At 35.9% G+C, this 20,423-nt stretch overlaps 2 protein-coding genes across 2 annotated transcripts in view; one reads left to right on the top strand and one right to left on the bottom strand.

Moving 5' to 3' along the window:
• The window catches only part of TGFB3 (transforming growth factor beta 3), a 33,666-nt gene extending 24,227 nt beyond the window's left edge, over positions 1 to 9,439 (top strand). Inside the window, exons 5-7 of the mRNA XM_074236275.1 lie at positions 3,630 to 3,801; positions 5,185 to 5,338; positions 6,545 to 9,439. Of these exons, the coding sequence (XP_074092376.1) occupies positions 3,630 to 3,801; positions 5,185 to 5,338; positions 6,545 to 6,703 (485 nt within the window). The 3' untranslated portion in view covers positions 6,704 to 9,439. The remainder of the gene's footprint in view (positions 1 to 3,629; positions 3,802 to 5,184; positions 5,339 to 6,544) is intronic.
• Positions 9,440 to 10,886: 1,447 nt separating this feature from the next.
• The window catches only part of TTLL5 (tubulin tyrosine ligase like 5), a 469,247-nt gene continuing 459,710 nt past the window's right edge, over positions 10,887 to 20,423 (bottom strand). Inside the window, 1 exon segment of the mRNA XM_074235683.1 lies at positions 10,887 to 11,274. The gene's annotated coding sequence lies outside the window, so the exon portion shown is untranslated.

The raw sequence follows: 20,423 nt of genomic DNA on the forward strand, positions 1-20,423 counted from the left end.
TGAGGTCAGGCAACTTGTCCAAAGCTGTGTTGACACAGTGGTTTGGCTAGAGGAAGATACAGGAATCTCTTGGCTTTCTGCCCTTCTTAACCCCTATGGGTTCTGTTTTAGAGCCTATACTTCTAGAATGCCAAGGATCTGACAACTTAATCATATAATTTTAGATTCACAGAACTCCTGCAGGGAGATGTTGAAGACTCAAATAATTCATTGTCTCTTTCCTGTGGTTAAGGCTGTACTTCAGACACTTCAAACCAGTGGATTTTGATTTTATTCTGAAGCATTTCTGAAAGGTGATTTTGCTACCTGCTCTATTTATTCTAGGTAGTTAAGTGGTACAGAGTCTAAAAGTTCAAACTTGACCTCAAATACTTACTAGCTGTGTGACCCTGAACAAGTCATTTAACCTGTGTTTTCTTCAGATTTCTCAATTGTAAAATGAAAATAATAATAGTACCTACCTCTCAGGATTGTTGTGAAGATCAAATTATATTACATTTATATAGTACCTGCCTCACAGTAAGCACTTAAGAAAAATTTTTCCCTTTCCTCCCTTCTGTTTTTCTATCACTACAATCTCTCACAATCAACCTTCCCACTTGTCACCACAAAAGACCTTCTTTTACCTCAGGTTAAATGAAGAACATCTGATAGTTATTCTCTATTTTAAAAATGTCTTCATCATTTTGGCAACATTAAGTCATATTTCAGTCTTTTCTTTTTCCAGTGAGAAAGTCCAATTCTTTTCTATTTTTTCCACAGTTATTATTTTTCAATCTTGTTTATCCTATTAGATATCTTACTCTGGACCCCATCCATCAAATGAGAGACTATCTGTATTTATATTTTATAAACTATAAAGCACAACATAAATAGAAATTGTTTCTAGATCATCCAACTTCTCTTTTTAAAAATAATTTTATTTTCACTCAATTATATGTTAAAATGATTTTTAACATTTGTTTTCTTCAATGTTGAGTTCCAAACTATATCTCTCCCAACCTCCCTTCCATCCCCGCCTCTCTAAGATAGTAAGCAATCTGTTACAAGTTATACATGTGCAACCATGTAAAACATTTCCATATTATTCATTATGTGTAAGAAGACTTGAATAATAATAACAACAAAAGTGAAAAATAGTATGCTTCGGTCTGTATTTAGACAACATCAATTCCTTCTCTGAAAGCAGAAAGCTTGTTTCATCATGAGTCCTTTGGAATTGTCTTTGTCATTGTATTGCCTGGAATAGCTAAGTCATAAGTTAAGATCATCATAAAATATTGCTTTTATTGTGTACAATGTTCTCCTGGTTCTACTCACTTCATTTTGCATCAGTTCATGTAAGTCTTACCAGATTTTTCTGAAATCATTTCTTATAGCTCAACAAAATTCCATCACAATCTTATATTATAGATTGTTGAGTCATTCCACCACTGATGGTCATTCCCTCATTTTCAATTCTTAGCCACCACAAAAGAGGGACTATGAATAATTTTTGTACAATATATATTCTTTCCTCCCTTTTTGATCTCTTTGGGATACAGACCTTGTAGGGATATCACTGTATCAAAGGGTAGGCACAGTTTTATTGCCTTTTGGATGTGGTTCCAAATTATTCTCCAGACTGATTGGATCAGTTCACAATCCTATTAGTGTCCCTGTTTTCTCACATCCCCTCCAACATTCATCATTTTGCTGTTTTGTTATATTATCCAGTCTGATAGAAGTGAGGTACATTTCTCTAATAGTGATTTAGAGCATTTTTCACATGACTAATGATAGCTTTGATCTCTTTGTCTGGAAACATTATTTAGGGAATAACTTGTATTATAAATTTGACTCATTTCTCTATATTTGAGAGATGAGGCCTTTATTAAAGATACTTGTTGCAAAAAATTTTCTCCCTAATTTCTATTTTCCTCATAATTTTGGATGCATTGGTTTTGTTTGTGCAAAACTTTTAAAATATCATATAATCAAAATTATCTATTTTACATTTTATAACGCTCTCTATATTTTCTTTGGTCCTAAATGCTTCCCTTATTCATAAATCTAATAGGTAAATTATTCCAGGCTTTCTTAATTTACTTATGGTGACACCCTTTATATGTAAATCCTGAACCCATTTTGACCCAAGAACTATTTAGTTTTTGACATCTTAGGAAATACAGAATACTCTATGGACTAGTGACAAGTAGAATTGGGAACAAGAAGATAGCATGGTCATTTAATCAAATATGCTTCAAGGAGAAATATGAACCTAAATCAACCTTACTTTGAGGCCAGGTCTTTATGTACAAGTGTTGCCTCTCATTTTAAAATTTTGTCTTAATAAGAGTTATCTAAAAGTGGAATAGGCTGCCTTATTAAATAAAATATCCTTCATGTAAAGTGTTCAAATGGAAATTGAAGGATATTGTAGAGCTGGACTATATGTGCTCTGAGATCTCTTCTAGCTCCTTTATTATAAGGGAGATCATCTCAGTATTATCATCTAAGAATGTTGCTCTCTCAGATTTTTGACTCAAAGAACCACAGATTCATGAATTCACAAGAGGTGCTGAACTTAGAAGCCAACATCATAGGATTCTCTATCTGTTCCATGAGCATTCACACATATGAATCTTAAGTAAAAGATTTTTCATATATGTATATATATATACACAAATATATGGAGTATATATCCTTACATTGATTTCAAGTTTTTGTCTTAAGCAGCTGTTTTTGAAACTATTTATATTTAAAGTACTTCCTTTAAAAATTTTTATTGCTAATCTTTTTTTACATTACCTAATTTCCTGATTTATCCCTTCCTTCCCCCTTCCAGAAACTCTCTCCTTTGTAACAAAGAAGAAAAAAACCAAGAACCACTCCAAATCAACATTATATTCAATGTTTTACATCCATAGTCTTTCCACAAAAAAGGGAAGGAGGTTCAGTTTCATATCGTTAGACTATAAGCTCCTTTTAAAGTAGGGAGTTTGATTCTTTGTATCATCAGTACCTGATACAAGAGTAGGTATTCTATGAATATTTGTTGATTGATTGGTTGATCCTTTCTCTGAGGTCACTCTTGGTCATTATAGTTACCTAACTTTGTTTGATTTGTTATTTTTACATGATTATAATTATTGTGCATTATTTTCCTGGTTCTATTTACTTTACTTTTAATTGATTCATGTTAAGTTCCTCCATGCTTCTCTGTATTCTTCAAATTCATCTTTTCTTATCAGGCAGAAGGTAATATACCATGATTTGTTTTTACCATTCCATAACTTATGGGCATCCACTTTGTTTTGAGGTCTTTACTTCAGGAAGCGCCACTCTAAATATTTTGATTGCAGTTGGCTTCTTTCTTATTGTCTTAAAAAATTCTTAGGTATAGGCATATCAGTGGAATCTCTACTCATGCCTTTTATGAATCATCACTATTTTGCTACTTGAATGAAATTTTTAAGTGGTCCTACTACCCACTATTTAAATCACTATCACCTTTTCAATGCATAATTTGAGTTATAATGGAAGAAAAAGGATCCTTATTACCAAGAAGTCACCAAATGTCTCTACTTCTTGTTTTTATAAATTCAGTTCTCCTAAATGATGAACATTCTATAATCCTTTCCATTTAGGTGTTGACAGTGAGGAAGATTATGGACGTGGAGATCTTGGGCGACTAAAGAAACAAAAGGATCACCACAATCCTCATTTGATTTTGATGATGATTCCTCCACATCGCCTTGACAGTCCTGGCCAGGGAGGCCAAAGGAAGAAAAGGGCTCTTGATACTAACTACTGCTTTCGGTAATCCTCAAAACACATGGAAAGTTCCCCTTGTCAAACATCAGGTTGTGTAAAGGCAAACTTTGAAGGTGTCAATATAGAAAAGGAAGAAAGATATAGTGGAGAGAGAACTAAGCTCAGAGTACTATCTCTGTCCTGTTGGAGTCCCAGCTTCAAGTCCTATATCTGACTCAGATTGGCTGAGTGGGCACATACCATAGGCAACTCTGTATGACTCTGAGTTACAGAAAAGATGTTGATCTGAGTTACTATGAAGGAGTCTTTAAACCAAATCACAAGTCCAGTCAAAAACCAGGGACAGAGGAAAGAGGGAAGGTAGCTATGCTTAGCATATCTTAGTTTTCTTCCCAGAATTTTCATGTCATGGGAAGTATTTGGAGCAAAGTGCAATGACATATTTGTCTAGAGATTGTGAGTCAAAAAGAGCTGTCATCTATTACTAAGGACATGTGAACACTATTAAATTTTGCACTTTTTTGGTGGTTCAGGGACATACTACTGACTAGCTAGCATGTGGTTTGAGGTCCTTTAGCTATGTGGGAACTCCTAGTGTGGAAATTCCCCTTCACTAATGCAATTAGGCAACATATATGGATCATATGGCCTTTGAGAGCTATCTGGGCACTAGATTTAAATGACTTTCCACATGGCTACCCATCTAGTATTTTGTTATATCTTCCTAAGTCCCAGCTCAACATTTGATGTTATGCTTTTTCTTTTCAAGGTACTCAGTAGAAAAAATATTGGACAATAGCATTTTGACTAAGTGGACTGTGAATTTAGCCTAAACAGCCATTTATCATATCACCTAAACTAGGCAAGACCATCCTCAGAGAGACCATGTGTTCATGATGTTTAGTACTTGAACTGCAAGAAACATTTCTGTTTGTATAACCTTTTACCTGTAGCTAGGTGGTGCAGCCTGGGTAAGGCCACCTTCAGACCTATCTTCTTTTTAGGACATGGTATAGCTCTACCAACTGGGGAGATAGGTGACACAATGAAAGACTCATTTTCCTGAGTTCAAATCTTGCCTCAGATACTCACTGTGTGACTCTGGGAAAATCACCCTTGTTTATCTCAGTTCCTTCATCTATAAAATAATTTGGAGAACAAATTGTGAATCACTCCTGGATCTTTGCCAAGAAAACCCGAATTGGAGTCACAAAGAATTAGACACAACTGAAAAATGAACCTGATAAGTGGGTTCTGACTACTTAACAAAGGATCTTATCAGTTTCTCTTAAGATTTTTGAGTCTTAACCAGCAAAAACTTTTCTAATGGTTGGTAGATTGTTATGTTTAAGCTTAATTCTCTTTAAATGAAATTCTTTTTATTTGCATCTTCTTTCTGGATTTTTATATGTAAATGTTCTGTTTCAGGAATTTGGAGGAGAACTGCTGTGTCCGTCCTCTCTACATTGACTTCCGACAAGATCTGGGCTGGAAGTGGGTCCATGAACCTAAAGGGTACTATGCCAACTTCTGCTCTGGTCCTTGCCCATACCTCCGAAGCGCTGATACCACTCATAGCACGGTACAGGAAATGTTTCCTATTTGACAGGTTCTCAAGGGAATCACATTTCAAATAAATTTCTGGGGTTCTGATGATCTGTGCCTGGGTCCTGGCATTGACCTTCTGGCTAAGACTCTTCCTAATAACATTTGACTTCCTCAGATCTGTCCATGGTTCCAAGCAGAAATGATAAACTTTTATTTCTTCTTTGTCTAAAACTTTCATGGTTGCCGCAGATGATAGGATCATAGGATCTTAGCGTTAAAACTGGAAGCAATCTCAGAGGCCATCTAATTTAGTGACCTTCTTCATGACACCCAGAGATATTATGTAACTTGCTCAGGGTCACCCAGGTAGGAAGCTTCAGTAATGCATCAGAGACTTCTAAATGTTGTTAGCAAAGCACTTTGAGGTGGAAAGCTCTGTAAGATCAACAAAAAAACTGGGATTCTATTGCCTTGCAAGTGATTATCCTTGAAGATTAACCATCGCAATAGTTTTAAGGGAAGAAGAGATGAAACTGTGGTGGAGAGATTCAGGGGACAGAGCTATCTTGAAGTTTGCCTGTCAATCTTTTTTCCAAGTAAGGTAGAGGAGAAAAATGTGCGGAAATTTATGGAGAATGGCTCTCCATTGAACAATGCTAAATACCAGGCTCTTCATCCTGTGACCCACAAGCTAAAGGATCAGAGGTAATGCTTTTAAGTCAAGAGGTTGTTACCTTTCTTTTGAGTCTCTTTGGTAGGTCTGGTGAAGCCTATGGGCCAACTTTCCAGAGTAATATTTTTAGATGCATAAAATAAGTAGAAAGGGATTCAATGATAGTAGAATAAAGATGTCATTTTCCCCACATCAGTTCAGGATCCTCTGAAATAGGTGGAGCCCATGACTTAATGGGATATCTTAGAGCTAAGAAATGTTAGATTTCACCTAGTTCAACAGAGGAGGAAACTGAGGTCTGTGCAAGAGCTAGCAAAGTGATTGAATAAGTATTCTCTTAAAAATGAAATTTATCTGATTTAGAAAATGTAAAATCTGGAGAAGACAGTCCTCAGATAATTCTGGTGAACTTGATTGACTTGGCTGATCATTCATGAACATATGTTTATAAAAAAATGAGTAAAAACTATTTAAGCAGCACATATAGCTTTTCTATAAAAAATTTAGTATTGTGTGTTTTATTGGGACTTGGCTTCCTCACACCTGTGAAAACATTTCTCTTCATAGGTGCTGGGGCTGTATAATACGCTGAACCCTGAAGCATCTGCTTCACCTTGTTGTGTACCCCAAGACCTGGAGCCTCTGACCATCCTGTATTATGTTGGGAGGAACCCCAAAGTGGAGCAGCTATCCAACATGGTGGTGAAGTCTTGTAAGTGCAGCTGAAATGCTGCCAGCCCTACCTGTGACCGAGAGAGAGGGAGAGAGAGAAAAAACTAAAACTCAACAAAACTAACTGCTACTGCTGAATTGCTCCTAGGGAATCACAAGAAGAACAGACTTCATTTAGAGACCAGGAGACCACAACCTTTAACCCTGGACCAATTGCTGAGACTGAGGCTCCCTTTTGGATCTTTTTCTCTTTCTCGCTAGCTCTGACAATGACTGTGATGGGGGGGCGGGGGGAGTATGGGTGTGGCTAGGGGAAAACCAGTGTCTCCAAAATATTTGGATTTTTCTGAGATGCTCTTTGTGGATGGTAGGGAGAGAAAGGAATTTGACAAATCAAGACGTTTTGCTATGTTATAGTTGAGGGATAATGTGTAGAATGGGGGAGAAAGTGTAGAAAATGTCTGAGAGCGAATGACACTTGATCTAAGTGTAGGTTGACTTGTCGCTGCTGCCTTTCTGTCCTTGGGAATATGGATTTAATTTTCTTGAAGCCACACAAGGCGAGCCTTTTTCTTTCATATAGATCCTCAAGAAGGGAAAATTTCCAGAACTGTATTTTTACTGCCTGGGATCAGGGACAGAATTGCTATTTTTGCAAAGTATCTCTTCCATATACATTACTTGGCATCCTTGGGCCAATAGAAGGATATAACCCAACTAAGAGAATTCCTGAGCAAACAACAGAAGTATGTAGAGCTCAGGAGTAGAAGGCTGACTGACTCCATCATAACTAAGAACTAATCCTCTCTGTCTGCCCTTTGGGCAGTTCCTCTTTCTCAATCCACTCCCCCTTGCAGTTTTTGCTAGACACCTTCCAGGTCAGGATGGGCATATGGACTTCAGATACATGCTGCCATGAGGTGCCTTGGGCTCCTCAATTTAGTTCCCAAAGACCTTGCATTCATTCATTCATCAATTGATCCTGGAAGCAGGTACTCTGGCACATGAGGAATTGGGGGAAATCTCATGTGTTTCTTATGTATTGTTTGCCTTGGTCCCTGACTCACATGGGATGAGGTTTTAAAACACACACCCACACAAATATTACTCTCAAAAACTTTGTATAAATAAATATTTTTTGGGGGAACTTGAATCATTTCATCTTCTAGGAAATAGCTCATGGGACTTTAAAAAACTTTGCTCCTAGGTATAATCTTTATGTAATAGAAACCCTCTTATCCCTATCTTCACCTCTACCACTCAAAGTAAACTGGAACCTGGAACAGAGGATCTGAAAACTCTAATAACATTGCTTTAGCATGAATGCACTGGGGTCATACTGCCTCTGAAATAGGTATTCTGTATTGTAATGGCTGCTCCCAAAATGGTGCTCCAAGATTATACACACTCCTATTACCAATGAGAGATTCTCTCAAATATAGAGAATGTCTATTGGTCAGACTACATTAAACAGATAGAAATCTATCCTTTAAAAGGGAAAGATAGATACAAACATATTCATCTATATAATGAACACTTGCATATAAGGATATGCTTCAATGTATTCATTCACTTTTCCAACATTTTTGCAAAGTCACCAGAAATCAGTCCAAATATCTGATAGATGGCCTTAAAACATAGTTATTGTGGTATTCTAAGCACAGACTGGAATGACTAACCAGGAATACCTTTTAAAAAAAGGTACCTATTGACAATGTTTCTAGAGCTAGAGACAAAGGAATGTTTATTGTTTGTAATTTCTAAGATGAAAGCCTCTGGACTCCAGAGAAGTTTAGAATTCTATATTGGTATTGATTCTCAAATGCTTACCTGATGTCATCAAAGCAGGAATGAGGCAACCTTTATCTCATCCTGGAAATGACTTTCCTTGCAGCACTGAGATCACCTTACCCAGTGGTAAAGCAAAAACATAAACATCAAATGCTAACACTTTTAAATTCTCTTTTAATAGAAGACATAAAGAGTTTAGGGCTTGGATTTTTTTTTTGATTGGACTGTTTTTTGTTTTGTTTTTTGGCTTTTCAATAACCCTTTCTGGGGGGTTCTCATATGCTGAACTGCCATGGAAATCTTTAGTAGTAACTTTCATATTTTTGCTTTGGCCATGACCAGACTGTACAAGATTTCCTCAAGGAACATCAAGCAACTGCATTTCATTCAGTACTTTAAATTCCCAACATCTCAACCTCATTTCCTAACAGTGGTCATTTATCTCCTTTCACTAAGGAGACCTAGAGGAAAAAGCGAGGTGGTTTGTCCAAGTTGAGACCAACTAGTTCTGTGGAGCTAAGAATTGAACGCTGTCCCAACAGTTTGGGACTCTACCCACTACCTCTCAATCTGGTTGGTCTTGAGTCTATAGTCAGAGATCAATAAGAGGCAAGAAAGAGTGAATCTTACTGCCATTTGTTGTCCCACCTCCCTCCATCTCACCACCTCAGCCCTGCCCCACATTGAAATAGCAGACTGTGGGTCCTCCCCTGAAGGTATAGGAGAGGATTCTTATGAAGCCATGTGGCCAGTTGTGCTACCTGGGATAGTCCAAAGAAAACAGACGACAGTGTGATTCCAAAGATATTCTTTATGGAAGAAGTCTTCTTTTGCCTTAATCACCACATGCAAATATGGGCAGGGATCTAGTTGCCAGGATCACAACTATATACACCATTTACAGGGACTATAAAAACGTGAATAATTGACTCTCCATTTTCATACATACATGTTTTTATGGGGATCAGGGAGTAAAGAGGAGCACCAGCCATGGGAGTGGGCGGGGATGGGTGGGAGCGGGGAGTGCATGGATTATATACTTTCTTATTGTGAGCTGCCCAATGCCAATAAAATTGGATAAGTGAAAGGGTGGGATGTGGAGCCTGGTATCAGCACCTGCACTATGACTTGATTATTTTCTTAAGAAGTTCTGGGTATATACCCTGGCTCTCCATTCACAACTACCAGTGTGGTAGATTTCAGATAACCCCTTTATTCCCAAATTTTCCTATCAAAGGAAATAACAGAACTCTACTTTGACCCCAACCTAATTCATGGTTGAATGGAAAGAACCACCATAGATGTCCCTCAAGGTATATCCTGGGCACCAGTAACATCTGGAACATATGCCTACTCTCTTCACTATAACAAATATATCTTGTCACTCTTAAGTGATTTTTTTTAACAGAGGCAAAAAAAAAAATGCACCAAACCCTTTGTTTTCATTCATTAAAAAGAATTTTCAAAAGCTGCTCACAGTTAATCAAGTCTCTTTTCTTTGTCTTTGTTGGAGGTATTTTCATTTTTAAGTTTCCAACTCTGGTCTGTAACACCTTGTTTTGTAGCCCTGTACTCTGGAACCTCCTTCATTTGGCTAGATGGCCCATTGGCTGTCACCATGGTCAGAAAACACCAAGCTCCCCCTACAGTACAGCAGAGCTAGGGCTGGTGGCTTGTGCTGACAGTCCCAGAGGATAAAGAAATCCCCAAAGTGGCTTGAGCCTGAATTGCCAAGCACACTGTGGTTCAGGGCCTCCTTCAGGACAGCACTGACAAAAACATCAGGGGGAAAATGGGGAAGCAAAAAAGCAGAGAGTTAGTAGGAGAAACTTATTAGATTCATTTAGTATTTTGCACTGTCCTATGGGATTGTTTATGTAAACAATGTAGCTTGTGAATAATGTGTGGTACCTAGTTCCCTCAGTCATCTGTCCTGGCCTCTTGGGGAGACATTTGTGCAGAACCCCTCCCTCACAACCTCCTGCCCTGTGCCCCAGCTCATAAGCTACCTCTGAGGTGTAAAACCACAGCTATGTTCTGTCTGAACAAAACCTAAAATCAAACTATACCAGGGTAATGCACATTCCTAAAATTAAAATTTTAAAATGCCTTGCAATTAACAAAAATAATTTGGTTGCATTTAAGTTTTACTTGTGAATGAATAGTGATTGAAGGAAAATTAGTTAAATGGAAAAAATAGAATAACTTTATCAATATTAAAAATCAGTAATTCTAAAATAGTGCTTTACTTTGGTTCATGTGCTCAACACAATAGCCTTTCTTCAATTACTGGTTAATATTTTATGTGTGCTCTTTTTCCCTTTTCCCTTAATACCCTTCTTAAAGGGATTACAAAACTTTGTTAGGAATGATGTTCGATTTCTAGGGTAATATAAAATAGGAGCTTGATAATGAATCTAAAAGAAGCGGAAGCAAAATACAAATAGCCAAAGAGCCTCTGTTTTATATCATCTCTGCCTGGTAGCAGAAGAGGGAGAAAGAAGACCTAGGCAGGGTGGGGGGGGGAGGTATAAGATAAAAGAGAAGGGGGAGAAAGGTACATTTGTGACTCTGTCAGAGAGGATTAGTTGAACTCCATTCTATCAAGTTCCACCAAAACCCAGTTCATCTTTTCTTCAGCTGTACCATGCTAGGCTCTTTAGGCTGGTAGACAGAAACCTGCTGCCACCTGGTCTGGGGATGATGATGCAAATGGGAACAAATATGCACCCTTTCTAACTATGATGGCTGTTCCATCCTTGTCCTTTCTACCCAGCGGTGTTGAACAGTTTCTTCTTTCATGTCAGTGGTTCATCACGGGTTGTAAGCAGGAGCTGAGAAAACAGAAACTCAAAAATTTAAGCAACTGCACCATTAGAGGAGTAGATTTATTTTCTGCAAAGACACATTAATACAACATAATGGAATGAAGTATAAAAAGTGAATTTTCTGGATAACTAAGTATGCTTCTTCAGACATTAAAACTTTATAACAAATTTTTTTAAAAATCATTTTTGATAACCAGCATTCAAAAATATACTAAACTGTTTACTATCATTTTAGAGGATACAAAACATACTTTTAATATTTTCTGGATAACTCAGTGTAAGGACTTATATAAAGTACTACTGTATACCAAATTGTATGCTATACTTTTACATTTATTTTTTAAGTTTTTCTCTTTCTTCCCTCAAAGTCAGGCTATTGACTTTCTTTTCTCCAGCTGTCAGTGTTGTTTGTTTGTAAGACTTATTTTCTGTTCTTCCTCCTGCTGCTAATAATTTATCACAGGCTAGGAAAAAAAACAAAATTCATCATCCTTTCCAGTTATACATCTCTGCAGTCTCAGTCATCCTTTATTCTTCTTTCTCCCTCACAATATGCATAATAAAGCAAATGCTAAGTTTTGTCAATTCTCATGCCTCCAAAAAAAAAAATCTCGTGTCTTGTTTCTATGCACTTAACACCCCCATCTTGGTTCAAATCTTCATCACCTCTCACTTGGACTATTGTAACTAGTGTTCCTGTTTCCACTATCTTCTTTTTTATTTATTTATTTTTTGCAAGGCAATGAGGTTAAGTGACTTGCCCAAGGCCACACAGTTAGGTAATTATTAAGTGTCGGAGGCTGGATTTGAACTCAGGTACTCCTGACTCCTGCTCTATCCACTGCTCTACCTAGCTGCACCCCACTATCTTCTTTCAACAATCTATTTGTCACAAAGCTGCCAAATGAATATCTCCAATGGCTTGGACACGTCACTCCTCTAACGAAAAGGTTTAAAGTAGCTTCCTAATGTCTCTAAGATAAAATAAAATTTCCTCTGCCTGGCAATTAAAGTCCTCCACAGATTGGCTCCCACATACTTTTATAAGTATATTTCATATTACTCCTCTTAACCCATTCCATGTTTTAGGCTTCTATCAATTTCTGTTGCTGTTCAATCATTTCGCTCAAGTCTGATACTTTATGACCCCATTTAGGGTTTTTCTTGGCAAAAATATGAGAATTTTCCAATTCCTCTTCATCTCATTTTATAGATGAAGAAACTGAGGCAAACAAGGGTAAGTGACTTCTGCAGGGTCACACAGCTAGCAAGTAAGTCAAATTTGAACTCAGGTCTTTCTGACTTCAGGCCTGGCTCTCTATCCACTGTGCTACCTACTTCCCCCACTATCTATTCTTAGATCATATATTTCCTTTCCCATTTATCTCCAAGCTTTGATCTGGGCTAATTTACATACTTGGAATTCATCCTTTTCCACCTCTGCCACCTCAAATTCCTAAGTTCCTTCAAGACTCAAATCACAGGCTATCTCCCACTTGGAGTCTTTTCTGATCTTTTCAGTTGTTAGTGTGTTCTCCGTCACTAAATAATAACTTTTAAATAAGAATTTTCGTGTGTCTGTGTTCTGTCCTTTCATTTTTGTCTTTGTATTCCTATTGCCTCATCTACCACCTCACGTGGAGTAGGGGACAAAACAAAGTTTTGTAGAATTGAATAAGAGTGAGGAAGGGCTTATGCATTAACTGGTATGATTTAATAAGAGGGGCTAAGGCTGGACAGATAGAGTTCTGTCATATCTTAAAATTATCATTAAAACATTTTTTAGGAAGACAATGAAGAAGAAGGTATGGACCCTGTGAATACACAAACAAATCTTAGATAACAGAACTACAGGTAGGGAAAGGCCATAGGCAGAAGCATAGAACCAGGAAAACAAGTAGAAGAGGTAACAGAAGGGGCAGCTAGGTGGCACAGTGGATAGAGCATGGGCCCTGGAGTCAGGAGGACCTGAATTCAAATTTGACCTCAGACATATGATAATTGCCTAATTGTGTGGGTAAATCACCTAACCCCATTGCCTTGCAAAAATCAAAACAAACAAACAAAAAGAAGAGACAGCAGAGATAATTTAATCCACCCCCACTCCTTTTACAGATGACAAAATGAAGACTGGGAGAAGGTAAATGTCTTTCCCAAAATTACATGGAGAATAAATGGCAGTGCCAGGGCTCAAACTTTTTGTATCAGCATCTTCAAAGAGCAATGGACAAAGCATGACTGTCAAAGGAATGAAGGCAGACACTGTAGATGATTCTTAGATGTTCTGTGATAGAGTGAGGGAGCTGACATCCTCACATGGCCATTTCTGTCCCATTTTGGCTCCATAGCTATATCATCAGTAAATTTCTCCACTTGAATATTTTTGAAAATTAGCATATGATGAAAATCCTTTCTTCTTCTTCTTTTCTGAATGTTCTAACCTCTGAGGGTTTTCTGGGACTGACTGTTTATGAAACTCATTTGCCACTTATTATTTATAGAATTATATTATTATATTATTGTGAGTCATTTTATGTCTGAGCTTTCATGTATGTATATCTCCAGTTGTCTCTAGTCTCTTACTTTTTCTAAGTTGCCAAAATAATCCAGAAGCAGATCATTTTACTCCTTTACTTGAAAATCTTCAGTGGCTCCCTATTGCCATTAGGAGAAAATTTAAATTCAAAGCTAGCCTTTAAAAACTTTTACAATATAACTCCTTGGGGTAGCTAGGTAGCATAGTAAGGTAAGCCCTGGTCCTAAAGTTAGGAGGACCTGAGTTCAAATTCAGTCTCAGACTTTTAGTAGTTGTGTAACTGGGCAGATCACTTAACCCCGATTATTAAAAAAAAGATATAATCCACATAAAATAATTTTTTCAAACTTTTTTTCCCTACACTATTCCTTTTCACATATTCTGTGTTTCAACCATCTGGATTACTTTCTTTTTCCAAAATTTAGCATTCCATTTCTTAATCCATGCCCTTGAATAGGCATGAAACTCATACCTGAAATGTATTTCCTCCACAATCCTACCTTTTAAGATCCTTAAGTTTCTTTCACGATTCATTTCAAGTATCTTCTTAAAAAAAAATCCCAAACTTTTCTTGATCCTTGCCATTAATATTCTCCTCAAATAATCTTTGATTTACTTATTTGTTTACATGTATTTATGAAACATAATTTATATTCCTTTAGGAAAGGTACTATTTGTCATTTTTTTAAATCTTTGTATTCCCTGAATTTACAATGGCTAATTGTAATTTAAGAAATGTGTGAGAAATGCTTGTTGTATTGAATTGTATCTTTGACAACAAAATAATAAGGGCAGGGAAAACATGCTTTGTATTTTTTTTTGTATAATCTCCACAGCTGTCATGCGGCATTCACATGTTAAGTATTTTATAAATAATTGTTGATTAATAGAGATGTGAAATAATCAATAATGATATTGTCTTGAAATCAGTAAAATATTTTCAATTTGGGATTTTAAAATGCTTTCCAAATATCAACTAGTTCTTTTAAGGCAAATAAGAATCAAGTTTTATAATTTCCTAGCAAGTCTAGGACACTTAATTTCTAATCAAGTATTCCAACTACCAGTCATCTATACCAAGAAAAGAGATCATCTTGCTTTCTATGTCTATGTACAAGTTGGCCTGTGATTGTCAGCTGAGAAAAAGATCCAGATTTAGTTAATGAGCTTTTCAATTAGTTTGCTTCACACTTCAAGAAATGTTAAAAGGTAAATATTTTAAACAATGCTGTTCATTAGTCTTTGATGTCAGAAGATGATCATGGAATAACATTTTAAAATGGAAGTAATCAATTAATACAAAGAGAAAAATTATTTTAGAAATTAAATTCAAGCATTGCTAATGATATCTGTACTTAAGATCCTTCCAAATGTCCTTTGGACAGTGATAAAATGCTCTGAAAAGAGATAGAGTGAATGAATCAACTTTATTTATATCATGAGTGAGTGACAATAGTAAGAAGGGACAGCTGGGGAGTGGAGTCCAACCTGTTGCCCTGTCACCTTTCTGGGAATGACTCCAAAGCACTGGATTGAACGACATAGGCGCAAAAGCATCAGATCCATTTCATGAAACCCTGCCTGGGTGACACTCAGGCGCCAAGCACAGCTGCAAGGAGGTATTGTTCAGTGCAAGAGAAGTGGCTGAGTAACTCCAAAATGTGGCCATGGGGGGAGGAGGAAGGAGCTGAATAATCATGGCAGCACCATAGAACTCCCATCTAACCCCTAATTCTTTTTTTTTTGAAAAATTTTTTTATTATCATTATCTTGATCTTATAAACGAACCTAGTGAACATTCTACTATAAATAAAGATATCATTTCAAATTAGTTTCCAATCTCTGGAAATGTATCCATATATATATGGTTTTACGTAGGTTTCAGTGTGTATATACCACTTTGGGTTCTGCTTTTTCCCTTGTAACATCATTTCATAGTTATCTTCCCCTATATTAAGAACAGAAGGTTGAGGAATATTATTTCAGTGGGTAAGAAAAGAAAAAGGAAATTACAAAGGTATCAAAATAGGGAGTCACTTGAACATTAAGAAATGAATATCATGAAAAGCAAGAGAGGAGAGAGATTTAAAGGAATAAGAAAGATGTCTGGTAACAAATACTACATAGAGGGGTCATAGAAGGACATGGAAGGCCGAGTGTAAAGTTTTTTTTTTCCAGTTCAATAACACCTTATATTTGCTTAACATTTTAAAGACACGTTTGCTATTAGCCATATTTAAAATAAATTTCAGCTTTCATGGCTCTACAGAGTAGGAAGGAATTTCAGAAGTTATCTAGCACAACCTCTACCAAAATCAATAATCCTGTTTGGAATTGCCATAATAATGAATGATCCAATCACTACTAGAAGACCTTAATAAATAAAATCTTGAACCTTTTGAGGTAGCTGATTCCATTAAAAATTTTTTTATTGATAAATTTTGTTTTAATACATCATGTCAACACAAAACCATAAAGCTGTATTAGATAAAACTTTCTAAGTTAGCAATTTTTTATCTGTATTTTGTTCCTATTTAAATTTATCTTCATTGATATAAGGAAGATAACTGTATTCTTGTTATAACTGTATTCTTGTGGTTCTGCTTTGTTCACTACACAAATCTTTCCATAAACCTTTGGAAGTCTTCATTTTATATATTTTTATGATATAGTAATGGTACTTTGCACAATAGCTTGTACACACTAAGCATTAAGAAATGCTTGCAATTTGACAATAAAATTCCATCCATGTATCACAATTTGTACTGTCATTACCCAGCTTCTAGACAGTTTCTATCTCTCCCTACCCTCATTTTTATTATTTTACAAATATGCTTAAATAAATATCTCTGTACAGTTAGGAATTCATTTTAGTTGTCAATAACTTTTTTGAGGCATAAACCCAAAGCAGGGTCACTGAGTCAAAGGGTACATGTTTAGGATTTTTGCATTTGCTTTCTTGCATTTGTTTATGAATTCTTTGAGTCCTGGAACACAATCAGTTTTTGGTAAGGTTCCATGGGAACTTGAAAGATATATATACTTTAAGTTTTCCATTTTGAAATCTCCATGGGACTATCAAATCTAGCTCCTCCAACATTTTCTATGACTATAATTTCTTTCTTATTTATCTGGTTTATGGTTTTTGTCAAGACCTGAAAAAGAAACATTATAATTACTTATGATTGGTATCTTACAAAGATTTTTTAAAAAAATTAAGTAATATTTTCTTTCCTTATAATGTGATTTGGTATATATATATGCTATTGATATTGCTTAATTATTCACAGTACCTTTTATCATGCTAGATTTTCCCTGTTTATATTTGTTGTTTCTTCAACTAATTGTTGCAACTCCTTTTTCTGGATTCAGCTAAAGTACAACACATAGATTTTATTTCTGGCCTTCACTCTGACTCTATATAAATTCCCTAAGCATAATGCTAACTACTGAATAAATATAAAGTTTTCCTTTAGATCTCTTACTGTGATATTAAACAATTTAAGAAAATGTTGCAGTATATCCAGTCTCTGCTGTTTTTCTGAGGTTCCCTCCTTAAGGGGTCTTATCTTTAGTCTTTTTTGTTTTTCTTTTCTTTATTGCATTTTTCATTGTTTTCTGATGGGGGAGCTGGTATTACTCACAATTACAGTCTAATAACTTGTTGAAAATCAGTGAGTTAGCCAGTTCATTTGGGACATCACTAAAATGGTCTGAGGAGGTTTTACTTCTAGTTAGCCAACATTTTCTTCCAGTTGATTTCCACATTAGTCCTAGTGTTCTTCCTTCTGGAGGTAAACAGAGTAAGTCTAATATCTCTTCTACATGACAACCTTTAAAATATTTGTGTACCGACTAATTGTTTTTTATTTTTGATACCCAAACTAAATATTCCCAAGTTTAACAACTGATTTTCATACAGAATGGTTTCCAATCATTTCACTATCTTAGATTATCTTCAAAATGTTCCCAGAACAATCAAGATGTGATTGGACCAAGATGGTGTACTACAATTTAACTGACTGCTTAAACTAATAGATTCCAAAATCAATATTAGGTCAAATTATCTAGTCAATTATTCATCATTATTATATGTGTCTAAATACTAGGCATTAATAATTAGGGCAGCTTATATTTAAAGTTTTCTATTTTCCCCACCAAACAGCATCCATATAACTGAATCTGATTTTATTGTTAAGAAGGAAAAACACAACTCACTTTTTGATGGCCTATTAACTTCCTTTGAACCATTGAAAACCATGTGTTAATTTGCCTTTTCAGGGGTATGAAAATGGTACCATATTTTTTAATTCACTTTGTTTCAAAAGGGCAAGGCCATTTCAATGAATATTTTTAAAGAATTACAATGGACAAGGCTGAATGAGAAAGATAGGTTCAAAACTAAGACTTTGACTTCATAAGTCATGAATGACAAATTGAAGCCAAAGAGAAATGACAAGTTAATAGTCACTAAATGAGATATATTTGCTCATGCTATTGTTTTTTAGACTGTGAGACTATTAGGGCAATTGTTCTGCTTAATTTAATAAACACTAATTTATGCATATAGATGCTTAATAAATAACTTGATGATTTGATTAAAAATATCTGATCTAAATCTGAGTTTCTGAGTTACACTTACATGATAAATCCATTCTAAGTTTTGTACAATTTTAACTATATCACTCTTTAAACACTTCTGATGAAAAATAAGGCTTCTCTGAACAGCAGATATTGGTATTCCTGCATTTTTACTTCTCAATATCTCCAGCCAAAGCAACACTGAAATTGGTTGAATCGAAAACAAAGTAAGGTGACTACAGAAGTCTAAATGTATTATCTCCCCCTATGAATATAAGCAATTTATTCTTGTTTAGTCCTTTCTCATTGTTCCTTCATGTTTACCTTTTGATGTTTCTTCTCACTCCTGTGTTTGAACTTCAAAGTTTTTTCCTCAATTCTGGTCTTCACCAGGAGTATTTGGATGTCCTTTAATTAAAGATTTTACTTCCCCTTTCCCTTCCCCCACCTCCTTGGATTACACTCAGATTATCTGAGTAAATCATTCTTAGTTGTAAACCCATATCCTTTGTTTTCTAGAATATGGCATTCCAAGTTCTCCATTCCTGTACCATCGTGGCTGCTAAATTATGTATGATCTCTGACTGTGGTTCCCTACTACTTGAATTCTATCATTCTGGCTACTTGTAGTATTTTTTCTTTAATCTCAAAGCTCTGGATTTTGGATATGTTGTTTTTACAACAACATTCTGGGGTTTCTTTCAGGAGGTAACCACTTAATTCTTTCCATTTCCACTTTGCTCATTAAGAGTTCAAGGCAATTCTCTTTTATGATTAAAAATTTAGGGTGTCTAGGCTCTTTTTTTTTGACTATAGTATTAAGAAAGTACAATTAACTCTTAAATGTTTTTTCCTCCTCAATCTGTTTTCCAGGTTAATTTACTTTGCTATGAGAGTATATATTGTTTTAAAAAATATTTTCTCCTGATTTTTATTTTCTTCCTTCTAATTTTTTCATCTTTTGACTTTAATATTTCTTGTTGCTATATGGAATTATTGACTTCTATTTGGTCCATTCTAATTCAAGCTCTTAATTTCCTTTCTAAATTCTTCCTGCTACAGTTATCATTTCTTTTCCCTCAAGCATTCTTATTCTATTCATAGATAAACAAACTTCTTAAATTCTTTTTTTAAACTTTTCCTTTATCTCTTTCAGAAATTCTAGTTGAGTTTGTGTATAAGCTGTGTTTTTCTCTGAGGCACTGTTTGTAGATCTTTTGGAGCCTTCTTCTTTTGGGCGTGTTTGGAGTGCTATGGTCATTGATAAGAACTCATGGTGGGGTTCTTTTTTTGGTGTCCAGTCTTCTAGTCTGTTTCTTGACTGCAGACTTGATGTTAAGGTTGAGCTTTGCCACACTTCTGAAGGGAATGTCTGGGCTGATCCTACCTACTTCTTGCTTTTTTTGGGTTATTCTAAAATCTCAGTGCTCCTTTAAGGGGTTGATTCAGGCCAACGTCTAACTGTTGCCCTTCTGGTCTGAGTTCTACAATTCCTTGACTTAATACTGGATCTATGGAAGAGTTGGTTGGTTGGTTGGTTGGTTCTTGTCCTCTGTTATCAAAGAAGACCAAAATGACATCACTATATTTGGGACAAATTTCAGTGTGTCCTATTGTGGCTAATAAGACCAATATGAGCTTGGAATGTTCTACCATAGGTTGGGTACAAATAGTCCATGTGAACATGAGGGGTGGGTACTCTAGATCTACATATGTCATGCTTCCTTTGAGCTGCTTCACTTCTGCCTTCCTCATACAACACAGCCCCCTCACTGATGAGGGCACATCATGCTAGGTGGTCCTGTGTCAGTGTATATCCCATGCTATACTATCAATTCTAAAGTTCTTTAATGAATTCTTCAGGGTGACCCAGTATCACTTCTTTTGATCCCCTTATGAGCGCTTGCCCTGTGTGAATTCTCCATAGAATAGATTTTTTGGCAAGTGTACATCTGGCATTCTAACAACGTGTCCAGCCCATCATAGGTTGCACACTCTGCAGTAATGTTGGAATGCTAGGCAGTTTAGCTCAAGAAAA

This window comes from Macrotis lagotis, chromosome 4 (genome assembly GCF_037893015.1).
Source record: "Macrotis lagotis isolate mMagLag1 chromosome 4, bilby.v1.9.chrom.fasta, whole genome shotgun sequence".
In the NCBI taxonomy this organism is placed as follows: Eukaryota; Metazoa; Chordata; class Mammalia; order Peramelemorphia; family Peramelidae; genus Macrotis; species Macrotis lagotis.